At 40.2% G+C, this 15,741-nt stretch overlaps 3 protein-coding genes across 3 annotated transcripts; 2 read left to right on the top strand and 1 right to left on the bottom strand.

Annotated features, from left to right (window-relative positions):
* Positions 1 to 790: 790 nt before the first annotated feature.
* Positions 791 to 11,317, bottom strand: PCYB_133860 (hypothetical protein; the record flags this gene model as incomplete). Its single annotated transcript, XM_004224411.1, has 1 exon — positions 791 to 11,317. The coding sequence occupies one exon, from the start codon at positions 11,315 to 11,317 to the stop codon at positions 791 to 793; it is 10,527 nt and encodes a 3,508-aa protein (XP_004224459.1).
* Positions 11,318 to 13,762: 2,445 nt separating this feature from the next.
* Positions 13,763 to 14,803, top strand: PCYB_133850 (hypothetical protein; the record flags this gene model as incomplete). Its single annotated transcript, XM_004224410.1, has 3 exons — positions 13,763 to 14,123; positions 14,257 to 14,351; positions 14,759 to 14,803. The coding sequence occupies 3 exons, from the start codon at positions 13,763 to 13,765 to the stop codon at positions 14,801 to 14,803; spliced, it is 501 nt and encodes a 166-aa protein (XP_004224458.1).
* Positions 14,804 to 15,249: 446 nt separating this feature from the next.
* On the top strand, positions 15,250 to 15,660 carry PCYB_133840 (calmodulin; the record flags this gene model as incomplete). Its single annotated transcript, XM_004224409.1, has 1 exon — positions 15,250 to 15,660. The coding sequence occupies one exon, from the start codon at positions 15,250 to 15,252 to the stop codon at positions 15,658 to 15,660; it is 411 nt and encodes a 136-aa protein (XP_004224457.1).
* Between the last annotated feature and the right edge of the window lie 81 nt (positions 15,661 to 15,741).

Below are 15,741 nucleotides of genomic sequence, written 5' to 3'. Positions count from 1 at the left end.
TTTGTCGTGCAGAAGAAGTTCACGCATTTTTCTCCACTTAAAAAATTTTTTTTTTTCGCCAATTTTGTTTCGAAACAGCATGTGCAGGTTGGAAACCTTTACATTGTCATTCCCACTGTCTGCACGGAGCGAGAAACGCACGCTTATTTGCCCTCGAACGGTTTGGCGGTTTTGCAGCGCTGTTTGGAGGGACACACGCCAATGCCAATGTAAGCGTGCCAACATACCAACTGTCAACATACCAACTGCCAACATATCAGCTGCCAACATACCAACTGCCAACATACTAAGTACCAACATGCCAACGCTTTTTTATCCCCTCAATTTTTTGTGGACGAGGGGGAGGCGGAAAACCCGCCGAATAATTTGCCCCCAGTGTGGATGCAGTGCGGGGATGTTTTCCCCAAATTGTGCGAAATGTGTTTATTAAAAAAAAAAAAAATGGTGTTAAAGTGGCATTTTAAAAGGTGTTTATTTTTTGTTTTTAGCATGTCGTGTGTGAGGAGTTTTCCACCCCTCCGTCACTTCTTCAGGAATCACTATCCTAGGAGAAGCGGCTCTTTGGATGTCTCTCACGTGTGTGGAGTAGCCCCGCTCGCTAGGCGATTCCTCCCATGCGGTGATATTTCGCGGGGTTCCACAAAATTACAGAAGCGTAACGGTTGATATGGGGGAGCTCTTAAAAAGGTGCTCGTACAAAGGCACCGTTTGGAGGAGGGGGGGGATGCGCATATTCGTGTAAAATTACAGCGCGCTTCCCTCGAGTGCACCTTTTTTGACACCCACTGAATCAGCTCTTCTGGAGAGACTGGTAAGAAAAGTCGATGACGACGGAGGAAAAGTGGTTAATAAAGTCGTTGTAAAAGTTGGGCTTGAAAATTTTGATCTTGTCTAGCTGTAGAACCAAACCGGCGTTGTAGTAGACGCTGTAAAAGTTGGACACGGTGAGGTTGCTCAGAATATTCGCGTTCAGTTCTTGTATCTTTTTGGTGACGGGATTGGAGCTGACGATTACTAGGTTGATTTCAAATTCGTAAAATTTGGTGTGGAAATTTTGAGAAAGTTCTTGTCGTTCAAAATAGTCCTTAAATAAGATGAGGAGGTACTCCTTGATGGAAACAATAAAGGTGCTGGAAGGGACATTGTTGATAATAATTTTTGGGACGGTTGGGTCTCTGAAGAGGTTGTTGTTTTCCAGTGGCTTTAGCTGTAGGTACATGACGACTTGGAAGTTGTTTTGGCTCAGGTCGATGATGGCGGGGTACGAGCTGAGGTACATCTCGGGCATGTCGCTATCCGCGAGGCTGCTGCCACGATCTGCGCTATCACCGCGATCTGCGCTATTACCGCGATCAGCGCTATTACCACGATCTGCGCTATTACCACGGTCTGCGCTATTACCACGATCTGCGCTATTACCACGATCTGCGCTATCACCACGATCACCGCTGCCCCGCTGGCCGTCCTTCTTCACCACTTTGAGGACAAAATTCGACTTAGAGTACCTCAGCACAATGTCATAAACATCTTCAATGGACGCGTCTGGCTTGATTTCGAATACGTCCTTTTCGTCCAGGATGTATATGAGCTTATAAAACGAGGACACCTCGCTGTACTTCACGCCATGGATGTGATGTCTCGCCTTGGACAGCTCATTGATGAGAGTGGAAACAGTCATGTCTCTATATACATTCTTCACAAACACATGTGTGCCATCAGAATTGTAAAGAAAGAACTCCACAAAATGTTGTTCATGTAAATTTTGGAAGGAATGTACTTGGGTTATGTCGAAAGATTCTACTCCCCCCATTTGGAACCCGTAATAATTATCCAGCTTGTTGTTATGATGCAGATCGAAGTAAATGCTAAATCCGTAAGATAACAAGCACTGAATATGTGGCACGCTATTCTTTAGTCCTTTCTTAAAACTGATTCCTTTTTTATCAATGTGGGTCAATTCGAAGAGCTTATACAAGTAAGGAGACAAGTTAATATGGCACAAAATATTTTGGAGGAGAATTTTTTCATTCACTCTAAAGTCGATGTATGGCAGCATCAACGTGTTGTTGTAGTTATCTCGGATGACCACCGAGTTGGCCATAAAACCTAAGACACCACTCCTCCAGAATATGGACGACGTGTTGAGAGCTGATATCATATCAGTACATTCCTCCATATCTTCCTCATTTTCTAACTTTTGGCATTCTATGTTTAATTCGGAGTTTGTCAAATCCTTGATTGTGTCAATGTATTTCACATCTTTTTTTCTGACCCGCATGATAAGTCTCATTTTCTCCTTTTTGCTTTCTCCCTTGAGGGAATCATTCAAAATGGGATTCTTCTTTTTCAACGCCATGTGCGTATGCTCATACAGAGGCTCTTCGTTAAAGCTATCCTCGTAGGAGCACCCGAAGAGGTCCAAGTACGTCTTTCCTATCAGTTTGAAATAATTGTATTGCACTATGGTGAGTGTGAATGCGGGGGTTAAGTAACTTGGGAACCCATACAGTGTCGTGGAATTGTTGTGAAAACCGCTAATGCTCGTTTTTAGAGAGATGTATTTTGTCTGGTAGTTTATCATAGCGGGCATGTACATAACTCTGGAAATTAAATAATCGTGTATTGCACTATGTTCCGACTTAAAGATGAAAGTGATGTTTCCTTCTTCGATCAGGTAATCCTTAAACGTCTTGGCCTTCTTATCTTCCAGGTAGCTTCCCTCATGCTTGGCTTTCCCCTGGTCATTCTGGTTATACTTGGACGTGCTGCCAACAAAGGTGAACAGGTCCTTCCACTTGTAACTCTTCGTTGTTATAGATTGAAACGTTTTGCTCAACAGGTCATCTATTTCTAGATTTATGTTGAAATTTTTTACTCGAACAGTTCTGTGCACATTCGGGAAGTGAATATTCACATCGATATTCATTAGTGCATCTGCGTCATTCTTCTTGTTGGCCTTGCTGCTGATGCTTCTGTCCGCCTTAATTTCGCTACAATATTTTGACTTTTCAAAGTTAAATTCGAAGTGGCTCATTTGGCTGTAGAAATTTTCATGGGACTCGACTGTAGCCAAGTAGATGATCTTCTTCATGGCGATGTGGTAGGACAAAGATGCAACGAAGGAGAGCTGCTTCTTCTCGACGTGCACATACACAGGGTCACAATTCGGGTAGATACACACTGACGTGTTGTCCTTCATAAATTTAATCACTTCCGAATTTTTTGTTAAATAATTTAGCAGGTAGGTCACCAAGCTGTCCTCTGTAATGCCGAAAGGTATGTTTTTCAAATTCACATTTTGCAAATGTCTTCCCTTTTTTATGTACAGCGGTATGCTCCTCTTCACAAAGGTGTCATTCTTTATGTCCATAACGGTATCGTGGAGAATCAGATGAACGAGGTTTAGAAATTCTTCCTTCTCTGAGACAGAAACGATGGAAGGCGCATCAGTAAAGTAGTAATTAATCACATATTCCATGTTCAGTTCCTCGGGTATGGTTACATACGATTCGTTAAATATAATTCTAAGTTCTAGGTTGTCCACATTTTTCAACTTCGTTTCTTCTTTCAACTTGGTCTTGACGTGGGTCAGTACATCCGCCACGGTGTAATTTTTTGGAATATTACAAATTCTGGAAGCGCCAAAAAGGTGCTTCTCGTAAAGTCCCGCGTTGTACTCGAAGCAGACAACTGAGAGGTCTAGCTTTTTATTGTCAATTTCGTCTGCCACAAGTTTTCTTCTTAATTCCTTTATGACTATATTTCCCCTGTCTTTGTTCTCCAGGTTTGCCTTCTTCAACTTGTTGGCTGAGTCCTGGCCCATAATCTCAATGTGCAGTGTGCATGGATCTCCAGATTTACACATTTTAAAAATTTCGCTAATCGTTCTTCCATACCGTATGACGTCCTTGTAGTCATTTAAGACATACTTTTCACTTCCCTTAATGAGGTAAAAGTTGACATATTTGTAGATCCACTTTCGTTGGTATCCAATGGCAAATCGTAGAAATTCTGTAATGTACATATTATGTGCAATGTTCAGAACAGTTAAAACTTTTTTCTTGTTTTTGTTAAACATGAGGTTAAAGGTGAGGGTACCTTTTTCCTCACTCACGTTTATCACGGTGTTTTTTTCAGACTTGAAGTCATACTTTCTGCCTGCCACATTTCTGAATATATCATCTAGTGGGTTAAATAGCGGCTTGTGGACTATGTAGAGTTTTTTTCTGTCCAAATTGATAAGTTCTGTGAGCTCTCCTATAAAAACGACATTTTGCTCCACGATAGTTTTTGTCTTCATCAAAATAAAGGACTCTTCGTTCAGCAGCAGAAATTCGTCTACCAATTTTTTCGTGTTAATATGATTCGCCTTTATCAGTAGGAAGTTTATAATGTCCTTATTTGTTGCGCTCAAGGGGACGTTAAAAATGACTACCGGCTTGTAGGCCACTCCGTCATAGACGTAAATCGAGAGGGTGTATCCACTCACGGAGATATTATTATAATCGATGTAGTCCTTTACTAGGATTTCCCTCAAGACATTATCGTACATCTGAGCCGTCTTCAATTCTGCATCGGTAAAGTTGATAGTATCTACTTCGGATATTTTGTCCAAGTCGACGTAATTCTTTTTAGACCTTTGGTGATCATTTTTCTTTTTGCCTAGTGAGATGAAGGTACGCAACTGTGCGTCCTGCCCAGAATTGATGTACTTCTTCACATCCGTTATTTCGTCGTTATTCACGTAAAGGGAAAATTTAATCTTTTCATCCTTTGGTAGCTTCTGCCATTTGGAGTACATATCCAACAGTATAGATTTTAGTAGCTTATCTGTGGTTATTTTCTCTGGCACGTTAATAATGTGTGTAATTTTTTTTTCATTTTTGTAGTTAACGTAAAAGCTTAGAGATCCAACAGGGTTGTTAAAATCGATCACAGAGGGAAGTGAATCAAGAGGGAACATCATATACGAGTCGAAATGTTCACTGTCCCGAATGTGGTTCAGATGATCTGGGTATGCCTTCATCAATAGTAGGTTGTCCTTTTCTATAATTTTTACCACTTCTTCGATGGTATATCCTGGGATGGAGCTAAAGTAGTAGTCGTGATTCCTCACCTTGTCTTTATCCCTCGGTACGATTACAAATAAATTGTATAACTTTTCTTTCTCTTCCACGGGTATGTTGAAGGATCCTCTCATCAGGATGTTGATAAATTTCCACACCAATAACGCCAGGGGTACATTCTTTACTGATATCTTTTTGGAGTTGTTCCCTAGGTAGAGTTCCAAATTTTTGGTCTTTTTGGACGATTTTTTCACTTCCAGTAGTGGGTTTTCATTTGAGTCCTTCCCACTCAGTTCCAATAGAGATGCTAGAACGGTCTCCATCATTCTGTTTGCACTGAATTTTATTTTGTAGAACCTGCTGATCATATTGAGGAGGAAGAGGAAGGCTATTTTTTTACCTCCTCCTTTGGATTCTTCCTCGTCTTCGATATGCACTTCTGGGTTTTCTCCGCTGCTCAGTTGGCTGCTTCTCAGTTGATCGCTGCTAAGTTGATAGTTTACCGGATGACCATTCCCCGGTTCTGCGCGCTCCACTTGATAACCATCCCCCACAGGGTGCCTCCTGCTGTAGACAAAGAAAAACTCGCGCAAAAAGGAGTCCGATATGAACGCATTCGTATTTCTCAGCACCAGATGCTTCAAATTGTTGGCGTCAATGTACAGTGACAAATTGTGCAAACTGTAGGGGCCAAAATTATAGTTGATGTAAATGTCCAGCTTTTTTATGTAGATGTTGCTATCCGCTAAATCGATTTCCAAATTAGCTAAAGTCTGGAAGTTATTTCTCGTCAAAAAACTTTTTTTAATAAAAAGAGTGTACAAATCATTGTGGTTCATTTTTAACTCACTCACGGTTAAGTTGTCATCCACATTTTCCCACTTCTTCTCCCGGATGGTAAAAATTTGTAAATCCTTAATTGTATTTATATTGAAGGAAATCAATTTAGAGTTAATTATATTCTTCACCATATTGCACAAGTCAAATGCTGTCAAACTTTCTGGCACATTCATCAGAGTTAATCTATCATGATAAAAGTATGATTGTTCGTCCAGATAAAAAATTGGTATTTCCAAATGTATAATTTTTGAATCCTTCAAATTTATGGATTGTGGAATTTTTACATTTTTTAAATTGTCCACATCTGCACACTCTTCAGTCTTCTTATTTCGAATGAGCAAATGTTCCTCCTTCTCGTTCAGATGCTTCAAAATTTCATATAAAGTGATCGATTTGTCGTAAATGATGGAACTAATAACGTTCGTCTTTCTGTTAAAGGAGTAGTAATCCAAGCAAGTGTATATTTCCAGGATGGACATACCCTTCTTATACGAGTTGGTGTTTATAAATGTGGACGGCACGTGCACTATTTTGTTCATAAGGTCCACTGCGAATAGATTCAAGTTATACGTTTTCTGTATCGGTGCGTTGTAGATGCTCACTTTTCGATTCGGGTTGTCCATATAAATTTCAAAAAAGTTGTAATAACTTCCCTTTCTGTACAATTCTTCATCTTCCAAAATTGTTATTTCTTTGTTTATGTACTCGATTTCGTTTTCTTTGTTCCTTAGTGATGGGGGTTTCTCATCAGGTACCTTTTTCTTACTCGCCTTGTTCAGTATAATTTCGCTTCCCACGGTTGCGGTGTCTGCTCCGCGCACCCTGCTTGCTGTGTCGTCTCCCGGCTGGGTTGCCTCGTCGTCTCCCAGTTGGGTTGTCTTGTCGTCTCCCAGTTGGGTTATCTTTCCGCCGCCAATTTGGGATGCCGCTTCATCGGTCACTTCGGACGCCGGGAGCGCCTGCACAAACTCCTCATCCCCCGGGGAGAGCTCCTCACCGTCTCTATTCGACTCGTACAAGTAGTCGAAACTTTTGGGTCTTATACTGTCCAGGTATTTCTCATCAACCGAAGCAATCACGATTTTTCGCCCTATCGATTTGCTATAGTTGTACAAATCTTGTACGTTCCTGATGGAGAGTGGAATTTCCTGAAATTTGCTTTGGTTGTAAAAATCGACTTCCTTGGGGACAAGGAAAAAATTAAACTGATCTATCGACTTGTCCGTAACGTTGCTGATTCCTAGGATGCTCATCTTGAGCATGTCCAAATCGCAGTTAACGTCCGATGTGACAAGGATGGTGTTCTTTGAGATGCTCCCATTTTCTATATAGTATATCGGTATATTGTGAACGCTGAAATATTTTTCCATGTACTTCTTCACCGTTTCGTTAATGGCGTCTACTCCTTCATCCCCATCGATGGAAATGGATTCGTACTTATCGTTACTTTCGTCTACTTCTTCCTTCTCTTGCTTGGGCTCTTCTCTTTTTATAATAATTTCTATGACTTCTCCTCCGTTTATTATCCTTTTGTCCACGAACACATTATTTAAGTTGTCTTTGATCACGTTTATGTCCTCCTTGGAGAGCAGGCTTCCATAATTCGATAGGATTTTCAGGAAGTCTACATTGTGTTCTTGTTGGTCCTTTTTGCTTTCTGCTTCCTTTCCACTGAGGGCGACGTCCATCGATTTGTCCGTCGATCTGTCCGTCGATTTGTCCGTCCATTTTGTTTCTTCGCCTTGCGTCTCTCCACCCAGCATGGGCTTCGCCTCCTCTGCTTTCGGCTTCAACTTATCCGCCTCCTGATTCAGCTTTGTCTTTTTCAGTTTCAGCTTGTCCATTTTTTTTTTCGCCTTCTTTGACTTGTGCTTCTCCTGTTCTGCTTCGCCTTTATCCTGTTCTGCTTCACCTTTCTCCTGTTTTGCTTCTCCTTTCCCCTGGTCTGCTTCGCCTTTCTCCTGGCCTGCTTCGCGCTTCTCCTGATCTGCTTCACCTTTCTGAAAGCTCTCATTCTGGTCCTCCTTCGCCTCGTGTACACCTCCGTCCCTGTCCGTTCCCACTCGTTCTGCTTCCTTCTCCTGTTCCACTTGCCTCGCTTGGTCTTGGTTGTCCTCCCGTCGGTCTCCGCCATCAGTCTTGTCCGCCGCCTCGTTTGACACTTCCTCTCCCGCCGCTTCCTCTCGCGGGAACGTCTCCCCCTCCTGGGTGTCCTCCTTTTGGTAGTGCCTCACACCCCCATCGGAGGGTTCATCTTCCCTTTCCTCGTGTATCTCTCTGATGATGTCCTCGAGCAGAATGTAATTTTCATCCGGACCAATAAAATAAATGGCCATATTGTGTATGTCAAAAACGGAGTGCCTAAACATGTTTATCGACCCAGCATGGTGCGCCTTGACTTTTCCAAAATCCATGTCGAACCCGGTTAGCTCTGCATCCTCCTCTTCATCATGCTCAATCACCGGGATCATCTGCACTAGCGATTCCTTAATTTTATAATCTACATCTTTAAAAATTTTGATGAACAAATTTTTGAATAAAAAGAGGATTTTCTCCTTGTTGTACGTAACGTCCAAATTAGGCGTTTTCAAAAAGGCGCTTACAATAGTCTTCTTCCTGGTAAAGAATGTGGTCTTATATAAAAACCTCAAGTTTAGGAGGAAGCTTTTTTCTTCCTTCTTATTTTCATCACTGTCTTTGTTATGGACAGTGCTATAATACAGGTCCTTAAAATAGTTCATGTGCTTATCGTTCTTCAGCATTTCAACAAAATCGTACACATTGGTGTCATATGCGATGTCATCGTCCTCTTCTTCCATTTTGAGATCTTCACCAGTGATATCAGTTTTGTGCTTTCGTTTTGCGTCCTTCTTACCAGCTTCGTCATCTTTTTCTTTGCCTTTTTTTGCCGCTCCTTTTTTATTCCTACGTGGGTCAGGATCGTTCCTTTGGTTGTCTCCTTCCTTGCTGGATGATTTTTCCTTACTTTTAACTCCATCTTCGTCATCTCCCTCGCTGTTTTCCTCGTCTTCTCCGACCACCTCTGGTTCATTTACCCCCTCCTTTTCTCCACCTTTCTCCCCTTCTTTCACCTCTTCCTTCTCCTTCTCTTCTTCTTCTTCTTCCCCATCCTCCTCCTCCTCCTCCTCCTCCTCTTCTTCCTCCTCATCGTGAGTCCCATCTCCGCGATTTAAGTTTCCTTTATCGAAGAAATCGCTACTTAGGGGCACCACCCTATTGGGGGCTCCCTGTCTTTCTTCGTCGTACTCATTTGTAGACACGTCTATCTTGTACGTCTTTTGGAAATTTCCTTCATTTGGCTGCGTCCCTTCAATGGGATCCAGTGGTTTATCTTGCCCTTCGCCACCATGTGGTTTTTCACCATCTTGCGTTTTCTTCTCATCGTGCTCTCTTTCCCCAGAAGTCTCTTCCTTCTGGACCCAATCATTATCCTCATCCAGGATGGTAAAATTCGACACAGCCTGTCCGGAGAACCCGCCCTGCTGATCCGCGCAGGATGCCACTTTAGTCCCATACCCAACACTGTGATCCTCCTCCTTGGGCGGTCTCCTTAATTTACAGTACGGGCAAATATAGCTTTTCTGAAAAAGGTTAAAGATTTTCCCACTGGGATGAACACAATTGGTGCATAAGTTGTTGTAAATACAATTCTGGTCATGCGGGTAATGCAAAATGGCCTCCGGATGTTTCACCAGGATATCTTGCGTTGAGCTGTTCATACTATTCACATTGCAGATGCAAGTGTTAAGTGCACTAGCGGGGATACAAGCAAGACAGTTGTTTCCATAATTGAGGTTAATAAAATTCTCCCTAAAAGCGCACTTTTCATATGTCCTTTTGTCATAGTTAGAACAAGGTATACAGTACATACTACCTGATGGGTAGTTAAAATGGATAAGGGGGATGGCATAAAAGGAGCCATCTGTAATGTATTGGGCGCGTTCTGGAGAGGGTTGTGCAGCTTGTCCTTCATGTTCTAACTGTAGTGGATGATCTCTTGATACTTCATTCCCCGTGGAATCTTTACGGAAAAACTTTCTAATTGTTATTCTTTTTAAAATATTGCTACTGTTTGTGTGTGGGCTGGACACCGTTATGTGTTCCATTGGCACACTCCTCGCATCAATATCTGCAATGGCGTGTGCAAAGGCATCTGCAACAGTGCTGGCTTCTACATCGTCTTCCTTTTCTGAACTCTTGTTTAAAAATATGTGATACTCGCATATATTCTTTTTGGCTTGCTCAGGGTTTTCTTTCTTCCTAAGGAAGAGTTGGCCAACTTTGACAGGCGATTTGACCTTAACATGAGTTTTATCAGTTGTAAAATTTTTTTTTTTCACGGGAATTTTTATAATCCTTTTAAATCTCTTGGGCTGAATATACACAGGCTCTTTAGCATGTCTACCAAGGATGTACTTATCAGCCGTTTTGTTCCCATTCTCAGAAACCCCCCCAGAGTAGGTAAAGATCCTGTTATATTCCGTGATTTCTTTTTTCATTTCATCATTTGGTTTAGAATCAGGAATCTTGCTCATAGGAATGTTCAACTGGAACTTCTTTACTTCTCCATAATTTTTATAATGATCTCTAATGAGAAAAAAGATCTCCTTCTTTGAGTCTTCGTAGGCCTTCATTTCATGCTTAAGTGCAATTTCTAGCAGCTCCAGGTTGAAATCAAGCACGGGTTTGTACAGATCGAGAAACTTGTTAAGCTTAATCGATTGGAAGGAGCTGCTACTTGAAGGGAAATCATCTTGACATGCAGCTTTATTTACAATGTTAATGAATAGAGGGTAATCTATCTCTCTTATGCTACTATCTGATAAGTTAATTTTTCCTGGGGCTCCATATAAAAACTGTTCGCTCGATATACCACACATTTTAAATTTTTTATCCAAGTAGGATTTTCTTATAGATATGTCTTCCGTAATTTTTTTAAAATTGGCTAAATCTCTCTTGATGTATGTATTTTCTAATTTAAGTAAAAAGTTACTTTTGCTTAGCTCTTTTTTATTCTCCACATCTTGGTTGTTATTCTCCACTTGGGGTGAAATTTTCTGAAGAGACTCCCTAATATCAATAATGACATTTGCTATTGCCCTCTTCTTAGCCCCATCGTCAATTTCTTTATACTTCTTATCTAGTAGTTTTAAGGTCGCTGCAATATTTTCCTTGGTCACTATTTCTTTGTTTTTTATTTTGTTCACTAATTCATTGTCCACATCTTGCATCAATGTTTTGTATTCATCCTCGACTAAAAAGGAGAGGTACTCCACTAAGTTGCTATTTTTTGGAAAACTCCCAAGTAGCTTTCCTTTTTTTTTGCTGCACAGGACATCATGCGCTGCGAGGAATAGCAGGCTCAGGGAAAAAAGGAGGGCCACCCTCATGTTTTGTTCTCGGAGTTTATTCTCGGAGTTTGATCTCTGAGTTTGATCGCGGCGTCGGAGCGGCCGGTGCCGTAATGTGGTTACGCGGGGGTGATCAGTTCGGCGCGCCCTTCCGCCCTGTGGAAATATGTCCTAACGTATCTTACAAATGTATGCACGTACGTATGTGGGTGTTTATGTAGGTGTTTATGTATGCGTTTATGTATGTGCTTATGTAGGTGTTTATGTATGCGTTTATGTATGTGCTTATGTAGGTGTTTATGTATGCGTTTATGTATGTGCTTATGTATGTGCTTTTTTTTTTTTTTTTTTTTTTTTTTTTGCAGCCTCCCACTTAGCGCAAACCGGGCGAACAACTCACAACGCGGTTATCACCTGTCTTGGGATTTTTTTTTTAATTTTTCCCTGTTGCACCCTTAGCGCAAATCTAATCAGTGTCGCAAAGCGGAAACAATAACTGTGCACATAAATTTTTTTTCAACACAAGTATGTAGAGAGGAAATCAAATCTTACAAATGAGAGTTATACGCTTTCTCATATCACGCTGTGCAGTTTCTTATCTTCTTTTTTAATAACATAAAAATGGGCATTCATTTTTACGTAACTTTCAGCCGACAAAGGAATGGGCGAATACACATACGTATGCATGCGCACGTAAAAGGTGCCTCCTCGAAAACCTATACTAGTTTGGGATACATGAACGTATAGCATGTGACATTTAAGCGAAACTTAAACGACTTACAAATAATAGTTCGAAAAATATTTCCTGTTGCAGAGTGTTTATTTTATAATTTATCATTTCCCTTATTCACTGAATTAACTGAACGATTGAATACATATAGAGCATTTTTTTTTTTTTTTTTTTCTTTTTACCTTCTTACAAAATTTGGTTGTCGATTTATTCGATTGTAATTTTTCAAAAAATGCATGTCCACATGGAGCCCCTACCTCACATATGCATTCAGCATGCAAATGTAGAAAAAATTAAAAGAAAAAATAGCCCATTCCCTTAAATAGGTCGTTAAAAAATGCAAGCTTCTTCCCTTTTCGATCCGCATATCAGAACACAGCAAATCTCCATTAACGTCTGCGCGCTTGAAAAAGTAGGCCACAATGCAAGAGGTAGTTATTATTGGCTTTCCGCAGGAGCCAATCGTTTAATTATACGACATGCCAGTTCGAACAGGAATGCAAGCGTGCATATACATGTACATATGTGCACATTGTTATCGCATATTGGCGTGTTTATTCAGCATAAGCTCCCAAATTGACGTGGGCCAAAAGGGAACTTTTCTTTAATTTTAGTAAAACGCCTCATTATGATGGTTTGTGAAGGGACTTGCGGAAACCACATGACACGAGTTAAGCAAACGACAACCAGCAATTGACAACTCCCCCCCAATCGTATTTATTTCACAATTTAGCCAAGCAAATTGTTCTATTAAAAAAAAAATGTAATTTCTGCGCATACATTTTTATCACATAAAGAACGGGAATTATTGCAAAAAATGCAAAAAAAATGGTGAAGTTGTTATGCCAGCTGAAGCAGTGAAAAGCATTAGCATGTTGCTACATTGCCACATTGCTAAACCTCAGTTGACGCTCCTTTTGGGAGTATTCCTATTTAACTCATGTTTTTTCCCCCTTTATATGCGCGCAAGCGCAAATTTGCACATGTACGAATATAAACTGTAAGTGCCTACATGCCCGATCGCACATCGTTCTAAGCAACTGTAAGAACACACTGACGTATGTGCTGCGCGAAAGGGGCATGTTTCAACGCAGATCTGTCCCCTTAAATTTTGCACTTGAAAATTTTTGCGCCATTTTCCTTTTTTCGTTCACCTGTGAATTCTTTTCTTTCCTTTCTATTTTTTTTTTTTTTTGATAAAAAAGAGGCGGCTGAATTGCAGAGCAGCGTTTACAAATGAGCGTCCCACTTAAGCTCTTTTTTTTTTTGCGACTACGAGAACGTGTTAAAGTGCACTTATTGTACGTGTACCAACATGTACGTTTTTACGGCAAAAATGAGAGTTATTCTTGCGCGGAAAGGAAAAGTGAAACAAAGCAGGAACACAGCAATTTTTTTCCGAAACCTTCATTTAAATCAACTTTTTCGCAATTAAAAAAAAAAGAAAAAAAATGTAACCCGCCAACATTGTTGCGATAAAGTATATTTTTGTAGCTAACGCTTCTTCAAATTGAACGAACAGCATGCGTATTTATAAACAGCGGTAATTATGAAAGGCTTCCCCTGATCTGTGAAATTACATGTTGATAAAGTTACTTGAAAACAGGGCGTTCATGTTCATCGCAAAATAGGAGAGAATCCACACATTGGTACTCGTTCCAGCTGTTTTTTCATGAAGGACAACTTGCTCCTTTTCTTTTTACACTTAACTGTTAAGAAAAATTGTTCCCGTCCATCTTATCGTTTTTAAAAATATGCACGAAAATCAAAAAAATGATGATAAGGAAAGGAGTGGAGCCAAAATTTCGAGGGAGAGCTTACTAGATGACCAATTCAAAGAAGGCACGAAAGATAAGCTTTTTTTACTTAATAACAAAGATGAAAATCTGGACGAACCGCGCGACTCTCCCCCAGAACAAAAAACAAAAAGGGAAAAACCGCGCTTCCACAAGGATTTAATAAGCAGTTCGTCCTTAGAGAAATATAAAAAATTTCTGGCAAAGATGGAGAAATCGAACGAAGACTTAAGAAGTATGGATACAGAAAGCGTGAGGATTGACAAGGACATCCTTGATCAGTCCTGTGAGAATAGCGACGAAGCATGCGTTGTCATGGGTAAGAACCATGTATTTACGTCATCTCCGTTTAGTTTTACGAACAAAAGACAAGCTGCATATACATGTACATATGTATAAACTTGTATGCGCATTTCCCTTCGAGACATTATTTCCCCCCTTTCGCGGTGTAGACGTTTCCATGGGCATTTTCGACGTGTGCAACGACAACATAAGCGAGAGTAAACTTAAAGACATGAACATTACAGTAGCGGACGTTGCGAATCAGGTAGGAAAAAAAAAATCGGCCAATGCGTCCATTTCACAAATGCGTAAAAAAAAAGTGCACTCTGCTTGGAGAAACACTGCACAGCTGTTCTCGTAGAATTACAGCAGTTTTCGCGATTTCGTTCGATAGAGAGAAATTCATAATTGTGCGTGAGGAAAAAATGGATTATTCCATGTTTGGGAGTTTTTTTTCGCGATAATGGTACATTTTTTAGACAACAGTTACTATTTTTTTTTTACATAATAGCTGTTTTTTTCACATAATGGCTGTTTTTTTCACACAATGGCTGTTTTTTTCACTTAATGGCTGTTTTTTTCATTTAATGGCTGTTTTTTTCATTTAATGGCTGTTTTTTTCATTTAATGGCTGTTTTTTTTTTTTTTTTTTTTTCTTGAACGTTCATGCAGGAACCCGAGGATCAGGGCGAGGAAGGGCTAATTCAAGAGATGTAGAAAAAAAAAAAAAAAATATATGAAGAAAAATTAGCTACCATGACCACGAACTGCCTAGCTATTTTGCCATCCAGAAAAAAAAAAAAAATTTGACAATGTTGAAGAGAAAGGGAAGAATTTGTTGAATTTTTTTTTCAACCCGTTTGTTTCCGAACGTAGTTCCCATTTTTTTCCCACCGCAACAGCTAATACGAATTTGGTGTAAAGACTTATCCTGTTTATTGACAAAAATTGAAGAAAACAAATTTGACGTTATTTTTTTGCTGTCCATTACGTTTTCTGCTCACTACCACAGTTTATTCTTAATTTTGATAGTAACGCCCTCGAGTTGCTTTATTTTTACCCCCATTATAGGATCATAAAATATTATTTGCATTCACGCTTGTGCACCACGTGAACTGAACACCATTTTACGTGAGATTTTCCCCCCACCGCCCTCTGTCACCATGGACACGACAAGTGCCATAATTAATGAGTCGTTCATTATAATGGACAAGAACGCCGGCGGGTGCTTAACCTTCAACGAGTTAGTGTATGCCCTAAGATTAATCGGAGTGTCGACCGATTATAATAATCTGTATCAAAATAATAAAATCCGTTATAGCTTAGAGGAGTACTCCAAGATAGCAAGGAAGGAGCTAGGGACACTGACCCCTGAACAAAAATTAATACACACTTTGAAAAAGTTAGACAAAGATAACAGTGGCTATCTTAGCATAAGTACAATGATTTTTTTAGTTATGACAATGAGCGATATTTTAACTGATGAAGACTGCAAGAATTTTAAGAAGTTTGTTGATCCGCACAATAAGGATATTATATCCATAAAAGAATTTGCGCAGAAGGTATTTTCCTGAGCTGGGCTGTGGAAACACTGTTGTGAAGGTTTATTCGTTTACGTAGAGAAGCAGTAATCCGCTTAAGTTGCCCCACGTTTG

This window comes from Plasmodium cynomolgi, chromosome 13 (assembly GCF_000321355.1).
Source record: "Plasmodium cynomolgi strain B DNA, chromosome 13, whole genome shotgun sequence".
Classification (NCBI taxonomy): domain Eukaryota; phylum Apicomplexa; class Aconoidasida; order Haemosporida; family Plasmodiidae; genus Plasmodium; species Plasmodium cynomolgi.
Note: the sequence above shows the minus strand (reverse complement) of the source record. Positions and strands in the feature narration are given on the sequence as shown.